Source organism: Rhodnius prolixus, unplaced genomic scaffold, assembly GCF_049639745.1.
Source record: "Rhodnius prolixus isolate KJV_2025 unplaced genomic scaffold, Rpr scaffold_2, whole genome shotgun sequence".
NCBI classification, from domain to species: domain Eukaryota; kingdom Metazoa; phylum Arthropoda; class Insecta; order Hemiptera; family Reduviidae; genus Rhodnius; species Rhodnius prolixus.
Window position 1 is genome coordinate 23,428,555 of NW_027411592.1, and position 22,546 is coordinate 23,451,100.

The following is a 22,546-nucleotide window of genomic DNA, read 5'->3' on the forward strand; positions in this document are numbered from 1 at the left end:
ACAGTGGAAAAGCAAAACTTATTAATACATTACTTTCCTATGTTACAAGTTAATTTACAGTTTTTCTGTTATCGTCCCATGTAGCAAATAGTTAAGATAAATTTTCTTTGTAAATCATCAATAGCGCGCTTTTAAGGAGTTGTAAATCATCTTAAGATCTTCGTCTTAGGATAAAGGCATACTGATAGTCATAACGCGTTCAGTGTGACACGATTTTCTAACGAATAAATAAAAACTCTGCAAATTAGACTTCGTCAGTACTCGCATTAATAATCGAATTTAAATTATTTTAAAGACAAAATTAACATTATTTCTGGCGCTGATTGGGAATTCCTAATTACATAGAGAAGAAAGAAAGGCGAAAATTCGAGATTAACTTGTGAGATGTGATAAGACTTCGACAACGTAAGAACGTTTATTTGCTATTTTAATTTTTTCTTTTAATATTACCGTATTTCAACCCAGCTGAATATTAGAATTACATTTTTAATAGGAATAAATAACACCTAATATGAAACTATTATAATGTTTACTTTCAAAGAAAAGTCAAGATCTACATATTAAAAGGGGAAATGCAGGTCATAAACTAAAATAACGACAAATAATAAATATATATTTTTTTGTTCAAACTCAAAAAGTAAAACAGAACACAAATCGCCCACAAAGAACAAGCAACAGACTTATTAAAATAAAATTAATAATTTTTCATTTTTGTATAAAAAATGTGGTCGATAACTGCTCACTTATTCATTAAGGCTGTCAAAAATCACATTAAATTTCACACCATTTCATGGTATGATAAAGCAGTCTGATCATTACTGATCTTAAGGTGACTAGAGTACTTTACTGAATTATTAAACTATTAAATCTCCCTTCATCAGACAGTTTTATACAAAAAAAAAGCATAGAATTTCCAATGTAGAAAATTATCTCAAAATGAAAGATAATTAAATACTACAGTTTCTCCTGGTCAGAATGAAATTCAGTAGCCACAGAAACAAAACACTACTGAATGACTTGTTTGATTGGTATAAGGAAAACTTCTATAATGTGTCTGATGACTGAAATTGAATAAATTTTTTACAATATTAAAAATAATCATTGGCACAAAAACTACAAATTAATTCCATAACAAGAAATATCGAGTTCTGTTAATAAATATAAATGCTAAAATGGTGAAATTTTCTAAATTAATAATACCTCTTACGCTCTAGATTGGAAGAGGACCTATGATAAGAATTCTTGCGAGGAAGATTAAACCTGTGATAAAAGCTTTTCCTTCGAATACGTTCGCTTACGCAATCCTCTAAATAGTTAGCTGGTAGATCAAAATAACGTTCAGTGTGATCTGAACTTGACCAAGTATCGGAATTATCTGTTTGAGATAAGCAACTTCGGACTTCGTCAAAATCTCCTGTGGGGGTACTCTCAGGCGAGGGTTCAGTTTTATTAAATTCTAGTTTTTTTAAGTTTGCTATTCTAGCCTGGCGATCATTGTTTGAAACTGCTTTTTCATCCAAAGAACCCTCGGGTTCATTCAAAAAATCTTTGGGCTTTTTTTTTGTTTTGTTTACAGTTTCGAACGTTCCAAATTTTTTTACTTTTTCTACGGAATCTTTTTTCTTGAATAGCTTGTTACAAGCTTCGGGTTTCAATGAAGAGGCCCGCGCTGCCCGCGAAGTCTCTTTATGTACATCTTCAAGTGAGACAGCCCGTTTGAGAAGTTTGGATTCAGAAAAATCATCAGACATGCCTTCGCTATTTTTACGTAATGATTTTATGGCTTTGTCAACTCGAGATTCCGTCTTTCCTTTATCTTTTAGAAACCTTGAATGTCTTTTTTCTTTCAAGTCCCCAAATAAATATTTTTCTAGTACAGATTGCGTTAAAGGCTTATCTACTGTGGGATCATAAGAGGGCAATGTGGAAGGAGGTTCTATAGGAACGGAAGTACTTCGACGATATTCGCGAAGCTCTTTAATGCGATCGTATGCATTGAGACTAGGGCCTCGCCTAGGTGTCATGAAGTCCTTTGTGAAATTACGTTTGAAGGCTATGTATTTATCGAATTCCGAGGTCTGAGAGGTGCCTGGAACGTAGACGCTTCTAGGTCGGACGTATCTGCCTGATTCATTCAACGATTTAGATCTGTTGATAGGGCTCTTAGGCCTTCCTGAAACATCATTTTGAATATGCAATCTGCCATTCTCAATTTCACGATCTAATTCTTCAAGATATCGTTTTACTATGTCCATTCGTGTTGACCCATTACGCTCTACATTAGATGTTTTATTATCTATAGGCTGGGTAGAAGGTTGTCCATTAGTGTGTAACTGCTGCTGCTGTAATTGGTGCTGGGGTAATGACAATTCGCCAAGAGTACGCGACACTTTGCGACGCCCAGGTGGAGGTAGGTCGCTTCTATCCTGTCGATCGTCATCATGGCGTGAAATCATCCTTCTCACCGCTAAACCTGTTTAGCCAAAAAAAATACATTAGAGATTATTTTGTTTCTACTATGCAGGAGCTATCAGTAGAGCTCGCAAATCCTAGATATTTTAATCAGAGAAACGATTTACCTTTACCAATCTTGCCTTTTCTAATGTGGTAAGATTCATTTGTATCTTTGGTTTTATTTAAAAAATAAAATAATTCAGAAATTTTTAAGTATATTTAAGTTTTATAAAATACGAATGCAAGCTTTTAAACAAAATAAAAAAAAAACGTAATGCCTAAATTTAACATAGTTCTCTTAACATTTCAATATACAAAAAAATAATAATTATCTAATCATAACCCTACAACAATCCGTCCAAGGCTGCAGTCGATGCATTAAAAAAAAGTCTAAAAGCGGCCACAAAAATAAAAAATTGATTCATATGTTTTTTTCACTACGGTATAAATAGAATATAAAACAAAAGATCAGGAAGAATAAAATTTGTACAATTTTACTATATTTTAAAAATTGTTGATTTTTCCAACTGAACCTTTAAAATAACGAAAAGATACATTTGTCTCATCTATCTGTTTATTTCTTTTTCTCAATGATACGTGAACTAAAATTTAGGGAAAATATGTCTAAAGTACATTCAATTTCTACACTCAACAAATTAATTTCTTATTTATAACTGTAAAGTAAAACTCCTCTGGTATCTTTTCATCAAAAGAGTTAACAGAGGGCGGAGAGAACCACGTATTACTTTTACAAAGGTGAAACACAGGAAATCCGATAAAAAGCTATTTGCTCAAACAATAAAATTACGTATAATTGAGTTAGAGAAGAAAAAGCGATTAGCAAAGGATACTTCTATTATACATAAAATAAAATAAAAAAACTCAAAATAAATTAAATTAAAAAAAAAGTTACCTAAAATCGGTGTGGTATTAGTTGTATTGAGAAGACTCAACAACCATTGGAACATGCACTGTAACACGGGCTGCAACACACGACATCAACACATCAACAATACTAGGCTACTTTGACAATTGGAAACCATTCAGTCATATATTTCTTTTATCTGCGAGGCTAACAAACCGTGAACCAGTTCTGGCATCGATATTACTCTTAAAGGTTATACTGCCCTATCACCAATATAAATGTTAATATAAATACTGCGTAAAATGTACTATAAGACAATCAATTTTCTTCAAATTAGGGTTTTTAGTTTCGTATTTATTCCTTAGGAATACTTGAGTTCATACATTTTTCTGAAATTTCACTCTAGAGAGGAGCTCAAATAAACCACTCGACTAGAGGCGCCTTTAACGAATATTTCTGGACAATTATATCAATTAATAGTTGCAGAACTCACGGACACAATAAGTGATGCAAATTAAAACAAAATCGAAGGTGCCATTTTCTATAAAAACGTTACTAACAGAAAAATCAATTTAATTAAGGCGAGACGCGTCATTAACTATAGTCATTGGTACCGAGGTCCTCCTCCTTCAGTCAGAACCCTAAAGGTTAGAATACTATTAACGTACCTTTAAAAAGAAAGACTGAATGGTCCAATTGTTTTATTTATTTCATTTTTTTAAATTTTTTGTTTTTTAATGCGTATGTAGTCACTTCAATTAAATGGTAATTTAAAAAAATTAAAACATATTGCAGCATTGTAGGCAAAATGAATGTACTAGTTCAAATCAATTATGAAAGACAACAGTTAAGCAAGTATGTGTTTAATATGCTTAACTAAAATTCCTTAATGAAGTAATTAAAATGGAAATATTAATAAAATTTGTAGAAAAATATATGCTTTCCACGTTCTTATGACAACATATGATTTTGCCATTACCATTCTTATGACCTTTATTACGGAAAGAAGATTTTAAGGAACGATTGGTCTTTCTCGTAATTAGAAAATAAAATCCAATTAAAGGAAAGAAAATATTTTATAAACTACTCAGTGATTAGCTACAAATGGAGCTTGTATTTCTACTGATTTTCTTGAACCATATATATAATTTGTATCAGAAGAAATTAGAAAAATGCCAATCTTTATTATTAAAAATAATTAAAACTATTTCTTTTAACTATAAAAAAAGCTTTCATATAGCTAAAAGACAATAAACTTTGCAGCCATTTAGTCACTGAGCAATTAAAGTTAAAAGAGAGGCAAAAATAAATAAACAACGAGAGAGAAAAAAGGCCGATGGTAGCGAACACGGCATGCTGGCTGAGGTAATGGAAAGTTCATGCAAAGGAAAAAAGAGAGGAAATAAGATTGCTAAGCTCACCTCTTGGCAAAGTTGATGATGAAGCAGATGAACTGGAATCTTTCTTCGCACGCCAAGGTGTAGGATCATCATGAGTGAAAGATTTGGTTTCCATTAATCTACGGCTAAACAAACGTGAGAATTATTTAAAAAAGGAGCCAATGAACTTTATGAATAACATTATAAAAATTGAAATATGAAAAATTTTACAAATTAAAGCACTAGAATTAATAAATTAAAACTTTATTTCTTTCTTTAATCTCTGAGTTGTAAATCATATTACTAAGTAGAAGAGACTACTAATTTATGTACAAGAAATCAATAATAACTTGATACTGGAAACTTCATTTATAACTCAAAGATGAAACATTTACTTTATTAAAGAAAGATTATCAAATTATACAAAGAAGTTGTGAATCGGATAAACATCTCACCTTGGAGAGTCGAAAATTGGATGGTTAAACAACCGGGGAAAGGAAGGCCTCATTTCATCTGCGTTTAATTTGTGCGTCAGATTTCTCATCTAAACAGAACCAAATATTTGTATGAACGGCGTTAAGTATAAATAAAACAGTATCTACCTACTCAATTTGCAGAAAAAAAATTATTAATCTTAGCATCAAATAACAATTACCAACACAATCAGAAAAGGAAGATTACCTTGAACTTAACATCCGTTTACCTAAGGCTAAATTGATACACAAGCAATGCAAAATACAAATTAGCCTTGAAGTCTTGCACGAGTTGCAATATCTCATGACCAGATAACATACTTCCTTTTTTCACTCTGCAGACACCTGTTTCTAAATAAGTTACAGTCTTCAAACACTTAAAATTTCATTGGTCTACCCAAAGCCGATGGCACTTGGAGATCTTATTCTGAAGATACACCTCGGAGACTAAAAATTCGTGCCAGGTATACGACTGTTAACGACAACCGTTCTAGGAAATATGCCATCTAGCAAGCAGGTCAAAACCAGTTTTTTTCCATCGGTACGCTCAGGCCATTGTCATGATCCTCCAACCAAGCGCCGTCTGATTAACCTCATCAAGGCCTGACCGGCGTGTGACGATCACAACAAATACATCTCTATACTTTTCAGCAACTCTATTTCTTTTATCTGTGGATTAAATACTAACGGCCCCTCCCAACTTCGCTGGATGGCGCACAATCTTACAACGGATCTACTTCGCTATTATTATTTTATTAATGAACTGTGAGGTCGAACCTAATTTCTTCTAAAGCCTAGGTATTGTACTGAACATAATGTAACAGACTAAGATATAATGTAAATAATGAGTTCATCCTTAAAAATATTGAATGCCTATAGGATAACATTCAATAAAACAGTCACACTAAGTCCAGGATCTTTTGTAAACATTAAAAATAGGAACATTTCCATTACTATGAAAGAACAATGACATTAATATTGTTAATTGCAATAACTCACCCGATTAAATAGGGCTGAAAACAAATTTTCTGTAGTCAACATTTCAAAATTATCGTCATCTTCATCTGAAGATAGACTATCAGTTGCCTCCAATTGGTTATTATGCCGCCTGCGAGTGCTACGAAGCCCAAATCCACGAGCGGGTAGATCCTCTTCACTTTCCGATACAGAACTAAAATAATTAGTAATTTGTTAGCATAATTTTGAAAAGTATACTTGGAAAAGACATTAGAGGATCAAGAGAAAAAGTTTTCGTTGGGAAAACTGATTAGCTACGAAAAGTATAAGGAATGAAAGGTCTTTAAAATAAGATACGAGTATTTTTGTTCACGCCAGAGTTCCCTACTCTCTATAAAAGATTTTAACTAGGAGTCTGGCACGAATCAATACAAATATGAATGCAACTAAAAACCTGGGGTTTGGAAGTAATAAAAAAAAATCATAAATTACCTGGGAGTTTTAATGATTTAAGGCGCGTCGACATCTAAGGTTATTGGCGCCCGGAGCTTTTTTCAGTGCACTGCCGGCCTCCGGACAGGGTTTTTCTCGTTACAGACAACACTGTCCATCACCGGATAGTGAGCTGTAAGAAGCTCCTAGGAAGAGAAAATCTAAGAGTCAGCTGCTGGATTCGAACCCGGGACCTCCGCGTGGGAGTCCAGTATGCTAACCTCATAGCTAATCCCTTCCCTCCTGGGAGTTATTATTATTACTATTATTATTATTATTATTATTAAGGAAAGCAAAACAGGGAAGATTAGAGAGAACCAAATATTATCTATAGGGCAATGCTTACCTCCCTGCAGCACGTTATTTGGACGAGAGTTTGCAAAGCGAGTACCATATATTTTTCTATGCATTTCACAAATTTGGAAATTTAAGTGAACAATAGCAATGACTAACTTTCAATAGATGATCCGAAAGTCAGGCCTAGTTACCGGTACTATTATTTCAATAATTATTATTAATGTTCCAATTTTTGTAACATTTGGTATATGTAGTTAATTTTTCTTTTACATTTGTTAGTTCTAGGCACTACCCTATGAACCCATTTTTTTGATGAAGCGTTTTTACTATGACTACTAAGAGGACTTTTATTATTAATAATGACCTTTATTAAACAAACACTAACTTTTTAAAAATATAGGTTTCTTTAATTTTTAATTTATCTAAATGTTGTGCTAAAGGCTACTCTGGCGTCAAAAACCCTCAGAACAAGAAACTTTTTGAGACAACAGCTTCCATCCGCTAAACATAAAAATTAAAAATAAAATACCTTATTTTTGTAAGAGTTGACACACTCGGCGTAACAAATCCTCCGCCCTCTACAGCTATTGGTATAATAACTTCACGAGCACTTTTTCTAATAGGTTCAGTCACTGCCGTTGCAGAAGCAGCAGTTGTAGAAGCAGTTGCAGATATTGTACTGGAATCTGAATCTTGCCTGCTAACACTGTGAAAATAAAATTATAATAAATTAATTTACTGAATTCGCTTGTATTGTCTTTTAACCGTTTAAGATCGTTACTCTCGTACAGGAAATATTTTTCAACTTAGAGAACCAAACTTCACAAGAAATCACAAATTACCTTCCTGTAGATGAAGTTCTAGATTGTATTGAAGATTGTTTGGATAGTGGTGGTTTCTCCGAAGGTTCGTCCCTACCTTCAATGTGTATTGGAATAATATGCTCCCTTGGTGCACTGTCTTGTTTCACCAAAGATGGTCTGTGAAAATTATAATTAAATTGCAATTTCGGTAGCTTTGAAGGGCATAGTATTAAGACATTTGATTTATTACTAATTCTGATACGGTTATAGTCATAATTAATAATAATAAATAATTAATTTGTCAAGAATAATTAAATTTGGATATCTTTTCGTTTTTAGAAAAAAGATCTCTTTTGGCCATAGTAAAATAATAAAACAAACAGGATAGATAATTATTTAGTTTTATACACTATTCACGCACCCAATTTTTTCCAGTTTTCCATCACAAAACACTCTTAGTGTTTCAGTTTACTTAAAAAAGAAATACAGAGGGTACTTTCAGGAAAAAATAACAAAGAGATACCAGTAACTTTTTATAAAAGAAGGGAGAACTGATATCTTTAGCTTTTCATTAAATACTGCCCTTTATCCAAGAAAAAGAAACGTTTTTACAATCCAAATTCTATAAAAGCAAACAAAATCAACGAGGAAATTGGTAAGTTTGAAATAATTTAATAAAGGGAACAGTAGATAAAGGTTTTTTTTTGAAAATTAATATATATTTTGCGAAATATCGAAATGCAACAAATGGCACATTTTATTAATATAAATTTGTCAATTATTTTTATAAAAAATAAAAATACTAGACTAGACTTTGTATCACACAGGCGCCCGGAGCTTTTATCATGCCTCTGGGCAGTGCTCTCTCTCGTTAATGACACCACTATTCATCACCAAACTATGAGCTTTAAGAAGCTCCTACGAAAAAAAAAATCTAAGTGGGCCAGCTGCTGGATTCAAAGTCGTGATCTCCGCACAGGAATCCAATAATCAGCTAATCCCTTCCCTCGTATGGTGTTAATACAGAAAATAAAAAGAAAGAACTTAAAAATATAGAGAAATTCGTAGGTACAAAACTTCCTGTGTTAAAATTAATTAAGTAGAACAGGTCACTTACCTGGGAGGAGGAATTGGCGCTGGATAGATTATCTGAGATACTTTGGTGTTCGCAACCATATGCTCGGGTTCCACCCTTGGTGGCCTACCCAAAAATAAAGCAATTTAAAGCAAATAAGTACATTAGGAAGTAACATTTTAAAACGTTAAAAAAATCTATTATAATTTGTGTGTTCTTTACTTTTTCTTGTTTAGAATATTTTTCTAATCAGGCAAGTAAAACAAAAAAGAAAGTATCCTTTTAGAAAGAGGTTCTTGATGAATTTTAAAACTTAATAATACAATAAGATGAGTTGAACGTTCGAAATATACTTCCAAAATTCTTTTTTACTTTCTCTTACTCGTGGGAGAAGGAAAATACATTTTGCTAAATGTATATAATAATTTATCGCCGAAAATACAATACACTTGTGAGGTCCCCAGAATACAAAAAGGTAGTTTCAATAAATTGGGCTGGATCTGTCTGAATGTTTGCATTTATTTCCCTAACCTCTATAAGTTTATGAGATTGAAGTTAAGTGGCAAGTTAAGGGCATGTGTGTGAAATCAAGTCCATAGCTAAGTCAGAAAAAGTAAAACTTTTTTGAAGTTGACGGGCAGAGTTGATTGACAGATCAATTTCTGTAATTTCAATTCTTAGAAATTACAAAATAAAAGCAGCTTTGATAATTTTGCTGTTTTTTGTGTTAACAAACTAGTTTTCAAACAGCCTTATTTTATAAAATGCTCTCATTAAACTTTAGATATACATACGTAGGTCTAGATAATTTTCTCCGAGGGAGCGTTGATGCCTTCTTCTCATTTAATTCACTTTCAGAAATTGCATGTGATATGACCTAAGGCATAAGGATATTTTTTTTTTACTAACAGAAAAAAATAATAATAATAAGTAAAAGAATAGCAGTAAAAATAAGAACCTTTACAGCATTCTCTTTCTTTAGCTTTTGTTCCTTTTCTGCCTCTTTTACTTCGCTTTCTGCTAGTTTATTGACATTGACACTAGAAGCCAGAATATAATCTGACTTTTCTTCTTCAAGTTGAGTAGGAGGTTGATTTTCAACTATGGTCCCTTCTACATTTGCAACCTGCAAACAATTTTTATTTCAGATAACTTTTTAAATTTTTATAAATTTAAACTTTTAAATTTCTAAATTAAAAATGAAGACTGCAGACTGCAAAAACATATTTAGAGTATAAAAGCAAATATGTAAGAAATAATTAATAACCTTTTCTTCTGATTCCGTTTTGGTTTTTTGTTCTTTCTCAGTTTTTTCTGCCATTTTTAGTTCATTTTCAATTAATTTATTTACATTCACTGTTGATGCTAAGTTGAATTCAGATTTTTTCTCATTAGATGCAACAAGAGAAGATTTCCTTTCGAAAGCAGCCTTTGCATCAGATACCTTATACATGAAAATAAAAATAAAAAATGAACAAACAATTCTCAGAGAAATCAAGCGTAATAAGATTTTATAATTAAAAAATATATTTAATAAATTTTAAAATTATGCCCTATTTGGATTATTACTTTGCGCAAAGAAGAAGTAATAAAAAACAAAAACAAAATTTCTAACCATTTTTTCGAACATTATCACACGTTACGTTACTACATAATAGATCACGCTTCATTACACACAATAATCACGCTTTTTAGTTATAGAGAGGTATACATAAGAGCTCCTTGTTGCTAGAAACATCACTAAAAAAATTGACTTCTTTTCATTACTCAATTAATCATAAATTACTCTAAATATCATACAAGGCTGTAAATTCACAAAAAATAAAATGAAAAATATAATTTCACAGACAGTAACATATAATTTATTGTTTAAAAACTTAGTACTTCATGCTGATACTTAATTAAATGGAACATGGGCAGAACTATCACATACTGAAATAAAATCCAGACCACAATACAAATAAAACAGACTAACAAACATAATGAAATGACTAAATCCTTTGCGTCAACATACACCACGCCTCCAATTGGATTGCAAGATTACAATGAAAATAGAAACAAAACAATGCAAATTTCTACAATCTAAACATTACCTGACATCTGATTGAATGGTTATAACCAGGAAACCAAGTGTGAAAATTCTGTTGGTGCGGATCAATATTCAAAGTTAGGTCAAAATTTGAGGAAGATTCAATTCCTGAAGTATACTCTGGCAGAGTCCATTCAACCTTTGAGAAGGGGGAAACATTCATTAAAATTATTTGATATAAATTGTCAATATGTTATCCTGGTCTTAGTCTTGGATTTTATTCAATTTTCAATGAGAAATTTGCAGTAGATTAACCAACCGCCTTTTTCTTAAAAAAAAAAAAAAAGTAGCCTTTTACGCGGTCTTGGAAGATGGAAGAAAATTCCAAAGGGTCCAGAATAGAAGAAAATCTGGTCGTTATGGTGTAACTAACTAGAGCATCCCCTAAAAAATTACTAGAAAAAACACAAAACAAATTAGCAACGGAAAATATCATCTTTCTCAAGGAACGGCTTAAGAAAAAAAAAATAAATAATTGTGAATGGATTCCGGAACATGAAAAGGAAAAGAACGAAAATTCTACTTTAGTAGAAGTTAATTGAGCCAAGCATGAGATCCTGTTATTAAGTGAAAGTGAAAGACACATAATCGGCCAGAAGGAAGTAACCAGCTAATACTGAATAACAATAGCTTAAAAAAAAAGAAATGGTTTCTAGAAATGAAATTTATTTCATTTCAAATAACTATTACGTAATACTATCTTGGAAGTGGAAAGATAAGGAGGTAATAGTTAACTTTCTAACGCAGATTATAAACTGGATATTAGGATAACAGAAGTATACTCTCCTTTATTTTTGCAGCTTATTTTACACCAATTGTAGCTGTTTTTCTATTACTAACGGACATATTGGATAAAAATCACAGGCAAAAAAATGAAAAAATAGCATCTCAACGACTAATATGATTAGCTGAATCTTCAACGACTTTTAATCACAAACCTTCGCAAGAAAAATGATCTTAGTGTTGTTTCGTAAAAGCAGCCTAGCGTACTACCCTAGCGAGTTTTAAGAAAACTGCAATAATTTTGTTTACTTACTTTAACTCCAGGTATAAAGACTTTCTTCTGTACTGGTTTGTCTTGCGCTAGTGAAGGATTTTTGTTGAACATTTCTGCTGCTTCAAACACTCTAGACCGCCGACGAACTATTTCAGTCTTTGGCTCTTTTTCTTTAGGCGATGAAGGTAAATCCGTGGATTTCGTTTTTACTTCAGAAACTGATGAAGTTTCCGTGTCAAGCTTTGTTTCTAAAGGTTTTGGCTTTGTTACTTTTTCCTTAAGTTCTTTAACTGAATTTTCTTTCACGTCAGCATTATCGACTTCTTTATTGCTTGAAAGCATCTCTGGAACTGATTCATTAATCTCCTCTTTTACATCTTCTTTAGGCTCTTTTTTTTTAATCTTCTTTTCTTTGCTTTTAACTTCAGTAGTGACTTCTGAAGAAACTGATTCTGGAAGAGAAGTTACTTCTTCTTCTTTTTCAACCTTCACAGCTGCTTCTGTAGATGCATGCTGCTTGATTGCTTCTTTGTTTTCCTCAATAGTTGCAATTACTTCATTGGTCTCCTTAGACTCTACTTCTCCAGAAATTTTTTTAGCTTCTTCCAGAGTCTAAAAACACAAAAAATATAAGAAAAATCAATGCATCTTCCATATTCAAGAATATTTCGAAGGCTTGGTCTGCCTTGCAAAACAAAAGACTCTCTCAAAAACTGAACTGGGCTGTTATCCTGTTATGATGAAAAATGATCAAATTTTCAAATAATCTTTTGGCAGTAAAAAGTATATTGAGAGCATAAAATACAAAATTTTCTCAGGCCAAGTTCTAACTGTCCCGAATGATGCATGGTGATCTATCTGTGCTGAAAGTGCTAAAAAAAAATTATAAGTATAATAATAATGTGATAGGCACAGAATTTAGCAAAGAAATCAAATTCCAACCAAGATGGGGAATGACTATTGCAAGAGGAGAATACTGAGACTTCTCAGAAATCACCCTATGAGGCACTGTTTGAAGATTGACCAGAGAAAAAGCGCCACCAGAACAAAGCCAACAGATAAATCGCCCTGGAAGATATCACCTATTGATGACATCCAAAGTATCCACCTGAACGCTTAACGGAGTGGAATAAGAAGACTTTGAGAAATCTCTCGTAGCTTTTAGAGATCTTGGAAAAAAGGTATATTTTGCAAATATTCCTAATGAAAGAATTCACAAAATATGCTTATATGAAGAAAAGGTCTCTCTAAAATTATTATTATACTTCGATATATATTTTCTTTGCGAATGTAACATTTCATAAAAAATTCGAGCAATAGAACTTAACTTTTTAATTGAACCAATTATTATAGAATTTCAAAAGCAAAATTAATTTAGTTAAACAGAAAATAAGGTGCCACGGTAGCCGAGCGGTTAGAGGCGAGACCCGTAAAGCTAAGATGTACTGGGTTCTTATTCCCATTAGTCCAGGCCTTGGATTTTATTTAAATGTTTTCATATGAGAACTTTAAATTAAGTATGTGTGCTAGTCGTCTCTGTCCACGATACGTAATTGGTATTGAACGTAAGGCCCGCCTGAAAAAAATCTTCCTTTACTACATTTTTAAACAGAATATATTTTTTGAGTAGCTATAACTATTGAATTACTTATTATTCTGTCATCAAAGAAATCATATGAAATAACCTGGAAATAGGTTATACAAAATTCGTTGGGCAGCAGTAGTGGCAAGAAGCAAATCAATGTTAGTATTAAATTTTTACAAAACTACTTTAATATAAAACCTTTTCCATTTCCTCCTTTGTAGCAATTTCCTTTTCTTCAGACTTCTTTTTGGCTTTCACCGCTTTTTTCTTTGGCTTTTCATCATCACTTTCTTTCCTTCTAGATCTAGAACTTGACCTCTCTCGTTTTCTCTCTTTAGGTTTATCAACTTCTTGTTCGCGTTCTTCTGTAGAAACATATTATGATTATTTCAAGTGAAATATGCTCAGATAACATGATCAAAGATAATGATTTTTTTTATGATCGCTAAATAATAAATATAATAATGAAAAGACCAACGCAAATACAAGTTTACTAATGCTTCCATGCCTTCTTCGTTGTATATATTCTGGCATAAGCAGTAAATTTGTAGGTAAGTATAGTTTTAGTGAAGTGATAAGCTAACTGAATCTCTGAGTAAGATAACCGTAGCCGTATTGATTCAACTATTTCACTTATAAGGCAAAGATACCACAGGGATGCTAGTCCACAGTCTGGTTTCAATGGCCATTATCTTTTACTTTGACAACAAACTTTTATACACCTGAAGGTAAAGATGGTTGCACAGTAGCGGCTGGCAGTACAGTTGGAGGCAAAGGGACTGGTTGGAACACTGGCTGCTGTTGCATTGTTGAAAGACTACTCAAAGAATGAGATCTAGGAGGTTTTTCAACAGCTGCTGAGCCACACTCTTCAGACACCTTCAAATTAAAATAAATATTGCTTACAAACTATCCAATGAAACCAATAAGTTTGGAATATATTTTATTAAATAAATAATATAATTTAGTTTAAAAAAAAAACATTTAATAAGATTTATAATTCATTTGAAATTGAAACACGCTCACTTACAAGTTCTTCACTAACTTCCTGCGGAGCAAGAGCTAACAGCAAATCTAGCCTATTTGGTGCCTCGTTGGCTAACTCAGCAGCTAACAAATAACAAGAAGCTTTGCCTTCTTCAGCCAACCAAGGATGACGACATACTGCTGCTATATCTAAGCGGTCACTACCTTTAACGGTGAGGAGTCCAGCAATCAAATCACTCGCATCTAAACAGATTTTTTATTGAACATTTTAACCACTGGCAAAAACATTTATTATACTGACACTTAAAGTTAACAATTTAAAAATATTTCTCAAAATTGTTTAAAAACATAAAATAAAGAACAATGTACCGGTGATGGATGGACAGAGTTGTCTGTAACGAGAGAACACTAACATAAACTTGTAGGAGGCCAGTAGCGCTCTGAGAAAAAATATTCCGGGCGCCAAAAACGTCAGATGTTTACGCGTCTTCAAATAAAATTAAAAAAAGGGCCTACTAACAAGAGTTATTTTCTCAAATATTTTTTCAGAAATGTTTCTTAAAGAAACTAGTAAAGTAAGCAGTAGAAAAAATCCAAACAAATAACCTCATTAGTTTTCTTATGGTATTAATAAATAAAACTAAGTAATAATTATTATTGTAGTATTACTGTTAGAAACTTACAACTCTTAGAGCATCAAAACTATTCCTATAAATAAGAAAAGAGCCAAAAGTTCTAAATGGTTACAAGACTGACTTTTAATGCCAAACATTAAAACCCTCTGCAATTACCAATTTATACTGAATTCAACAATGCATTCAATAATAATGCGACAAATGAAATACCGGGACGGACCACACCCTGGCCTCTAAACTATAATAGCAATGAACAATGTTTTTTTTTTAAATAAAGCAGTGAATTCACCATTAATTTATACTCTAAACAGTGTTTTAAAATTTATAATTTGTAAATAATGTTGAACTTTTGGTATAATATTTTACTAAATACTAATCCGGTGTGAACACTCACTATTCAAATAATCTTGTTGTAATTCTCATTGGTTCTAATACATGGTATACTTAACAGGTTCAGAACTATTGGGTGAAAAAGGTGCCCCTTCTTGCCAGAACTTTCTTTTAATCATTTTCTCGTAAAGAGTTGTAAACAAAAGTGACAGTTCTTAGAAAAAACGAAATTTCAACCAGATTTATTTTATACTTCCGTACTGAATTGACTGTATACAAACTCAGAATTGCTGCAATATATTTTAATTCTGCTAAACAGTAAAATGAAATGGCAAAAATGCAAGAAGTCTAAAAGAAGAGTTAGGGTAACATTTAACTGAAGTTATTTTAGAGAAAATAATGGAAAAATAATTTTTTTAGAAATCTAGAAAATTCTAACATTTTGTCACGCCAAAAACATAATATAATGCTCGAAATTTTTGGAATAAATTTTAGCCCGATTTAATATTATAAGGGTAAAACACCGTTTTCAAAATTAATAATAATAATAATTTCACATCTGCCACATTACTACCCTAGTAGTTTACTATAAATTTTTAAGAATATCATAGGTATATAAGGTAATTTTTAAAAAACTATTTAAAAAATGATTCGTCACGTGGTTAGCTGATTTTATCGAAAACCTTACAGTCGCGTCTCCTGTTGACACCTAGTCGAATTATCCAGTTTGAACTTTTAATTTTTCATTATTTAATTATGCGTTGCCCAACATACATTCACGGACAATGATTGGGGTGGGCAAATGAGGAGGAGAAAGATAGAATAATTAGATAGAGATAGATTTAGCATAGTTTGTGTTCTTCAATACAGTGCATTTACGGCACAAGCTTAAAAGTAATTGTCACTAATATCAATCCTTGATTCACTAACGAATTCAAACTTCTTAATCGACTCACTCTTACCGATTCTAATCCATCCTTAACCGAGCTAAAAGTGGTATCATAACGGAAACTCAATTAATGTTACCAAGGAAACGCAATAAATTTATATTGGTACTGGTTTATCAACAATCTATAGGATATGTGAGATCCAGCTTGTTGTTTCAATAAATTAAAATAAATTTAAATTTGTCTTTTTAGAAACAGATGTTCAGAATGATAAATGATCTGTTAAAATTGTCAATTTCCAACTTTAGATACTCATGCGGTTTCTTCAATCTGCAGTAATGCACAGCAACAGTTTTTCTTTAAAAAAAACAAAAAAAAAACGGAAGTATCATATAACGGAAATATAATCGCATTAATTGTAATTTTTTATTTTGAATTAATTTCTAATTTCACAAACTTGCCCCATTACAATTTTGTTTATGAAAATTACAACTCAATTCTTAAGGTTATAGGTATGTAAATAATTAAAATACATGCCAGAAAACTTATAAAAATTCAGTAACTATTGATGTTTTTAAAATTTATATTTTAATTAAACCGTCACCAACTAATAATTTCTGATATTATGAAAGAAAATTCAAGCCCGAGGGTTAATACAAAGCTATTTGTTTCTAAAATAATCCAACCAGGTTGGTTTTGGAAATTAGGCAATGATTTTTTTTTTTTTTTAACTAACAGTTGAGCTATAGTCATTTGCTAAGCAATTATTTGAAATAATATTTATTTTTATTTTCTTTCATTCTTTCTAAGAGAAAGTATCGCGATATTACAGCTTGGAATTTTTACTGGGAATATCCGTGCTGAGATCACTAGCTATAAAAGTACTTTTTATAAATTGGTGTGTGTGAGTGTATTAGTGTCAGCACAACCGAAAATTTGAAAAAGCGGGATGATCAAATTTGATATTTCGACTAAGTGCTACCAAAAAAAAAAAACCGGCAATTAGCTTTTGGACAAAATCAGCAAACCAGTAGAGCCACTTTACTCGATCGACGTTTTAGATTTTACTCCTAGAGAATTAATTTCTGTTCCAATTTCAGTATTCGACTTCTAAACATTCATTAGATGGTACCTTCCCAGGAAGTTGTGTGATTGATGTAGCTGTGGGGTTGATGAGCAATTGTAGCAAGTAGACGTCGTGTGTGTGTGTTCTACACCAGATATGATTTAATTTTTTTTTTTGTTAAATTTTTTAAACACTGCAAAAAGAGATTTTTTGGTGTGCTAAACAATAAATAATAATTTCTGTCAAGTGTTTCGTTTAAAACAGATGAATTTATACTTTTAATAATAAGTTGGTAATAGAAGAATTAACACTTACTTGAAGGTGTTTTAGGTTCAAAGTATTCACCTGCAGAAATTTGTCTAACCAGTCTTTTGAAATTTGAACCGTCAAACGGCATCGCTCCATAAACTAAAGTATACAACAAGACACCTAATGACCTGTGAATATGAAAAAAAAAAAAAAAATCAAATTTAATGTATTCAATCATTTTATGGACTTATTTCCATAGATTATATCTGTCATATCTTCAATACTAAATTTTTTAATCAGTCTCTCATTTCATTTAATGGCGTGATTTATAGTTTTGAATTTTCAAAATTTTAAATGAGGAATAATTTTTAAGAAAGCAAATTACGTTGAGCAAAATCAAAGAAAACTCGCTAGCATTGGGTATCTAATCACCAACTCATAAATTAGTTCACTTGACTTTCAAAAACTAGTTGAGAAATGATTTCTTTCGTAATAAAGTTGTGATATACAGTTCTTGATCCTGAGACAGGACCTTAGTACTGTTTGAGTTAGCAGGTTCAGAATGGTTTCCACTGTATTCATTTTCCTCAAGCACTTGAACCTCCCTCACATTCAGCAACGCTCTACAACTAAAGTCCAGCAACAATTTCTCTAAGTACTTAACAATTCCATTCTTTCTTCCACAAAATTAGCATAGTTTAACACTTTCTTAAACAGTACCTATTAAGGCAAGATTTAAAGTCAGCATTAGATTTACCCCTTTGTCATGTAAAATATCAACACCTTAAATAATATTAATCAGAGGGTGGCCTTATAGAAGGTACTTTTAAATGATAATCATAATTGTGTAAAACTGCAAGCACTAACCAGCAATCTACTTCTGGACCACGATAAGGTACACCCTTCACTATTTCTGGTGAAGCGTATAAAGGACTTCCACAAAATGTACTAAGCAGCCTATTCGAATCGAAAACATTTGACAGTCCAAAGTCTGCAATCTGAAATTATGTTTCAATTAACATTATAATAAAAATAAAATAAGTTATAATCTAATTAATTTCTTTCAGTCTGTCGCTCAAGCAATTAAAGAAAAGTTTGGTGTGGAACACTGTCTAAGTTTTTCTCTTTTTTAATTACAAATCTAATTGGCGATTTCTTGCCACAAAAACTGTGCTGATGTTATGTGTTACACGGGCTTCTCTTTTATAAGTATTATTTTAGAGGCGCCTAAGACTATAGTACGCCCCCACCCAAAAAGTAATATTAAAGTAAATAATAAAAGAAAATAATACCTTGGCATTACCCTTTTCATCCAACAAAATATTTTCTAATTTTAAGTCCCTATGACAAATTTGATGCTGAAATATAAAACAAAGTTCACTGAATATATAAATTAAGATGAAAATGAAGTGACTTATTGATAGATAAAGAGTAAAAATTGGCTGGTACTTACTTTATGGCAATAATAAACTGCCATTGCAATTTGTCTAAAAATCCTTCTAGCTTCGCCTTCTTCCAATACTTTTTGTTTACTAAGGTAATCGTATAATTCCCCGCCAGCGGCGTATTCCATAACTAAGACCATTTTGTCTCTATTCTCAAATACTGGAACATAAGTTTAATTATTCAAAAAAATATATCTTGATAACTATGTGATACTGACTTAAAGTTAATAAACAACTTTTAATTTTTAATGATTTAATAATTTTAATCAATATATCACAATCCGCTTAAAAAGGTAAACTATAAAAAATTAGTGCATAGGCAGTTTCGTCATTAAAAAATATTATTTGTTCATATTTAAAAACAATGACAAGTGTCTGATCTTGACGCACCTAAAATATTTATAAAAATATATAAGTCGCCAAACACAGCGTCAACAGTGTAAGATTAAAGGGTCTCAAAAAAACTGGTATTACCTTGGGCATATCCATGCTTTTGCAATGAAGACGAAGGATCTTTGAAGTGGGGGTAATTTAGTGGGATAATTGTTTAAACCTGTCTTTGATAATTTTGAAGAGGTACTGAAAGTGATGGGTGTGAACACTGATTGTGAGAAGTGATGAGTAATGTTTCCGATGGAGCCCATGTGGCCTAGGTCCTAGACATTAGGGCACCCTCCTTAAAATAACTAAAATAACCGCCTAATAACTTTTAACGTACCTTCATAAATGTGTATGATATAAGGATGCCGCAAAGATGACATAATTTGAATTTCCCGCCGTATCCTTATAAGGTCTGCTTCAGTCTCTATTTTACATTTTTTAATGGTTTTAATTGCAACCTAAAATTAATAAATTATTTTATTTTGTTATTTTCAAGGATAATTGGTTTCAATGTAAAGCCGAGTAATCTATTTTACAGATTTAAAGATTACTAGAAACGTACTTCTTGTCCAGTTTCCTTGTTAATACCTAGTTGGACTTTCCCATATGTTCCTTGGCCGAGTTTAGCTACTGTCTCAAACCTGAAAATTAAATATTTTATTAATACATTTTTTTTAAAAAAAAGGCTCCAACTATATTTATAGGTTAATTTCAGTATGTACTTATTCCAATAAATTTCAAAAGCTTTAGCAACTAATATGGACTCAAATTTCTTAGAAAAGATTTTAAATTGATTTATTTTGTCCACTATTATAAACTAAAGGAAAATTTTGAAAAAGCAGAACCATTTTGAGTATATCAAACACTTACAAAGTAAAACATCAATAAGGCCGTATGGCAAGAAAATTGAATACAATTAAATACAAAAGTTAAAAAATATTAAGGAACATTAAGTTAGGCTATACAATGTATAAGTTACAAATGATTATCATTTCAAATCATCACTGTACATCTGAAAACTACAGAATATAAAATATTTATGAAAACAAAAAAGGTCAACGATTTTCTTAATTGTTTTTTAAAAATCTCTTAAGTTTCGCCCAAAATGATAACTACAATTTTTTCGGGATCTAAATCAGTAGATTCGCAAATTTAAGAAGTTAGCATAAAAAGGTTAATATTTTAATATCATTACAGAAGGAACCTTAGTTCAAGAGAATAAAAAATAATTTTCATGCAGCATTTTTAGAGAGTCCATTTATAGACCTTGTTGCACATTATTTATCAATTAAAAATTAAAGGAATGGGTCATTTCATGTTTGGTATTGTCTTCCGCAAACTTGCTTAAGACAAGCTTCTCTTCACGATTTTTATTTAATTATATAAATTTCAGACACTAAAATATAATACGAAACCTCTGTTTAAGTTTCCGCCTATGATTGTGAAGAGTAACTCCGCCAGTGCTCTCCAGGCCCCCCATTATGTTGTTTATTGAAGATTCTGGTACCACCATTGTTATTCAGATCACTAAAACAGTATTTCCCATCAAATTAAAAAAGTAACAATCCACTTAAAAACAAGAAATGTTCATATTTAGATTCACCACGCATTTATGTCTTCGTTGAATTAGCACATAAACAAAATCTATTGAACAGTAACATTTTAGAAAAAAACCAATAAAAACAAAATATGATACTATAAGAAAATGACGAACATAGCGAATTAGGCTGGCCCTTGCCACACAACCCACACTCTTTGAGAGCTATTTTTATCACAGAAGTAATACTTCCTTCCACATCCAAGATTATTTATACAATGTCCTTTTAAAATGTAAACCTCTTCATTATGCAAATCATTACTACAAGTTCCAAAGAGCAGAATTAATTTCGCTTCATCATAAATAAAATTCCAATTATAGAAACGAGCATCAAAATAAAATATATATTTGTTACACTTACATTAACTATATCAATCCCAAAACAAAGTATTAAATGTTCACGTAAAACATGACTATGAGACGAGACAAAACTACAAACACTTAAGCACCATTACACAACAATATAATCCAGATCATTTGGTAAAATATGTGTGACAGCTAAGAAAAGTAAGCTAATTAAAAAATAAATAAAAAATAAGTGGAAGACTATCATTCATAACTGACGTAACGTTGACTTCACAAAAGAAGCAGTGATGTAATAATAAATTGTGAACAATATTTTATTGCTTGAATTGATCAAAATCAAGTATTTATTTTTATTCAATATTGGAAAAAGCAGTTATCTGTATTCAAAATATTGATAGACCGCTTGAATTCAAACTCAAACATTTCCCAGCAAGTAATTTTGGACAACACTGAGTTAGTAGCTAAAAATGAATAGAATGCCGAAAATATCGTAATTGCGTAATTATAATAAATCTAGACATTTGTAGTGCTAACTGCTAAGAAAGCGCCTCGTAAACAAATAATGTCATTACAACACCTGCTTCTGATATTTCTATTAATTCTGTAGCTGCTGAAAGAGTTGTTGGAATCTTGGAATCGCAACATATTTTCTACTTTAAATTTTCACAGGAAGTTTTTTTCTTGAAGGGTATGCTGTATGACATCTTGATGAGCTCCAAGAAGTAGGATTTTTGCATTTCCTTCTAATCAGGATTACAAAAACGATCTTAGCGGAAGCCTACAAGGGTACTTACTTGTAGGTATATTCCTCCAATTTAATAAAACATGGTGGAAAAATCAGTTCTATTCACACAATAACACTGTAACTTACAAGAAAAAGTAGTGCTTCAGATTTTATGCATTAGCTTGACACACATTATGTTAAGATTAAGACCTACCTGGGCTACTTTAGATCGAGACCAAAAGCAAAATAAAATTAGTTATGACAATAGAATTTAGAAAACAATCTGTTTTAAAGAAATTTGTGGAACAGATCATGGAGAGTTGCGAATCAGAAAAAATCTTATGTTTCATTTCGATCCTGACTTTTGCACCATTTAATGAGAACACCCTGAAGTTATTACAATTGAGATTTTCTACTCCAATTAGATTTAATTCTAGCTTACTGTCTTCAGTGTGTATATATTCATCCTTACT

General features: G+C 31.5%; 1 protein-coding gene across 3 annotated transcripts; it reads right to left on the reverse strand.

Annotated features, from left to right (window-relative positions):
• Positions 1–592: 592 nt before the first annotated feature.
• Nuak (Nuak family kinase 1) lies at positions 593–21,623 on the reverse strand. 3 transcript variants are annotated; one of them, XM_074120953.1, is made up of 23 exons: positions 21,405–21,623; positions 21,161–21,304; positions 20,862–20,973; positions 20,009–20,087; positions 19,784–19,904; positions 19,074–19,225; positions 18,913–18,978; positions 18,488–18,618; positions 17,687–17,808; positions 14,497–14,696; positions 14,189–14,345; positions 13,665–13,831; positions 11,921–12,493; positions 10,063–10,239; positions 9,754–9,921; positions 9,590–9,672; positions 8,838–8,921; positions 7,760–7,897; positions 7,447–7,623; positions 6,171–6,342; positions 5,154–5,242; positions 4,741–4,844; positions 593–2,473 (listed from the first exon to the last, which is right to left on the reverse strand). In XM_074120953.1, exons 3-23 carry the CDS (start codon positions 20,957–20,959, stop codon positions 1,191–1,193), a joined length of 4,341 nt encoding a protein of 1,446 aa, XP_073977054.1. In that variant the 5' UTR covers positions 20,960–20,973; positions 21,161–21,304; positions 21,405–21,623; the 3' UTR covers positions 593–1,190. The 3 variants fall into 3 exon arrangements, with proteins under 3 accessions (XP_073977054.1, XP_073977053.1, XP_073977055.1); XM_074120952.1 differs by lacking the exon at positions 21,161–21,304; XM_074120954.1 differs by lacking the exons at positions 10,063–10,239; positions 21,161–21,304.
• Positions 21,624–22,546: the final 923 nt, after the last annotated feature.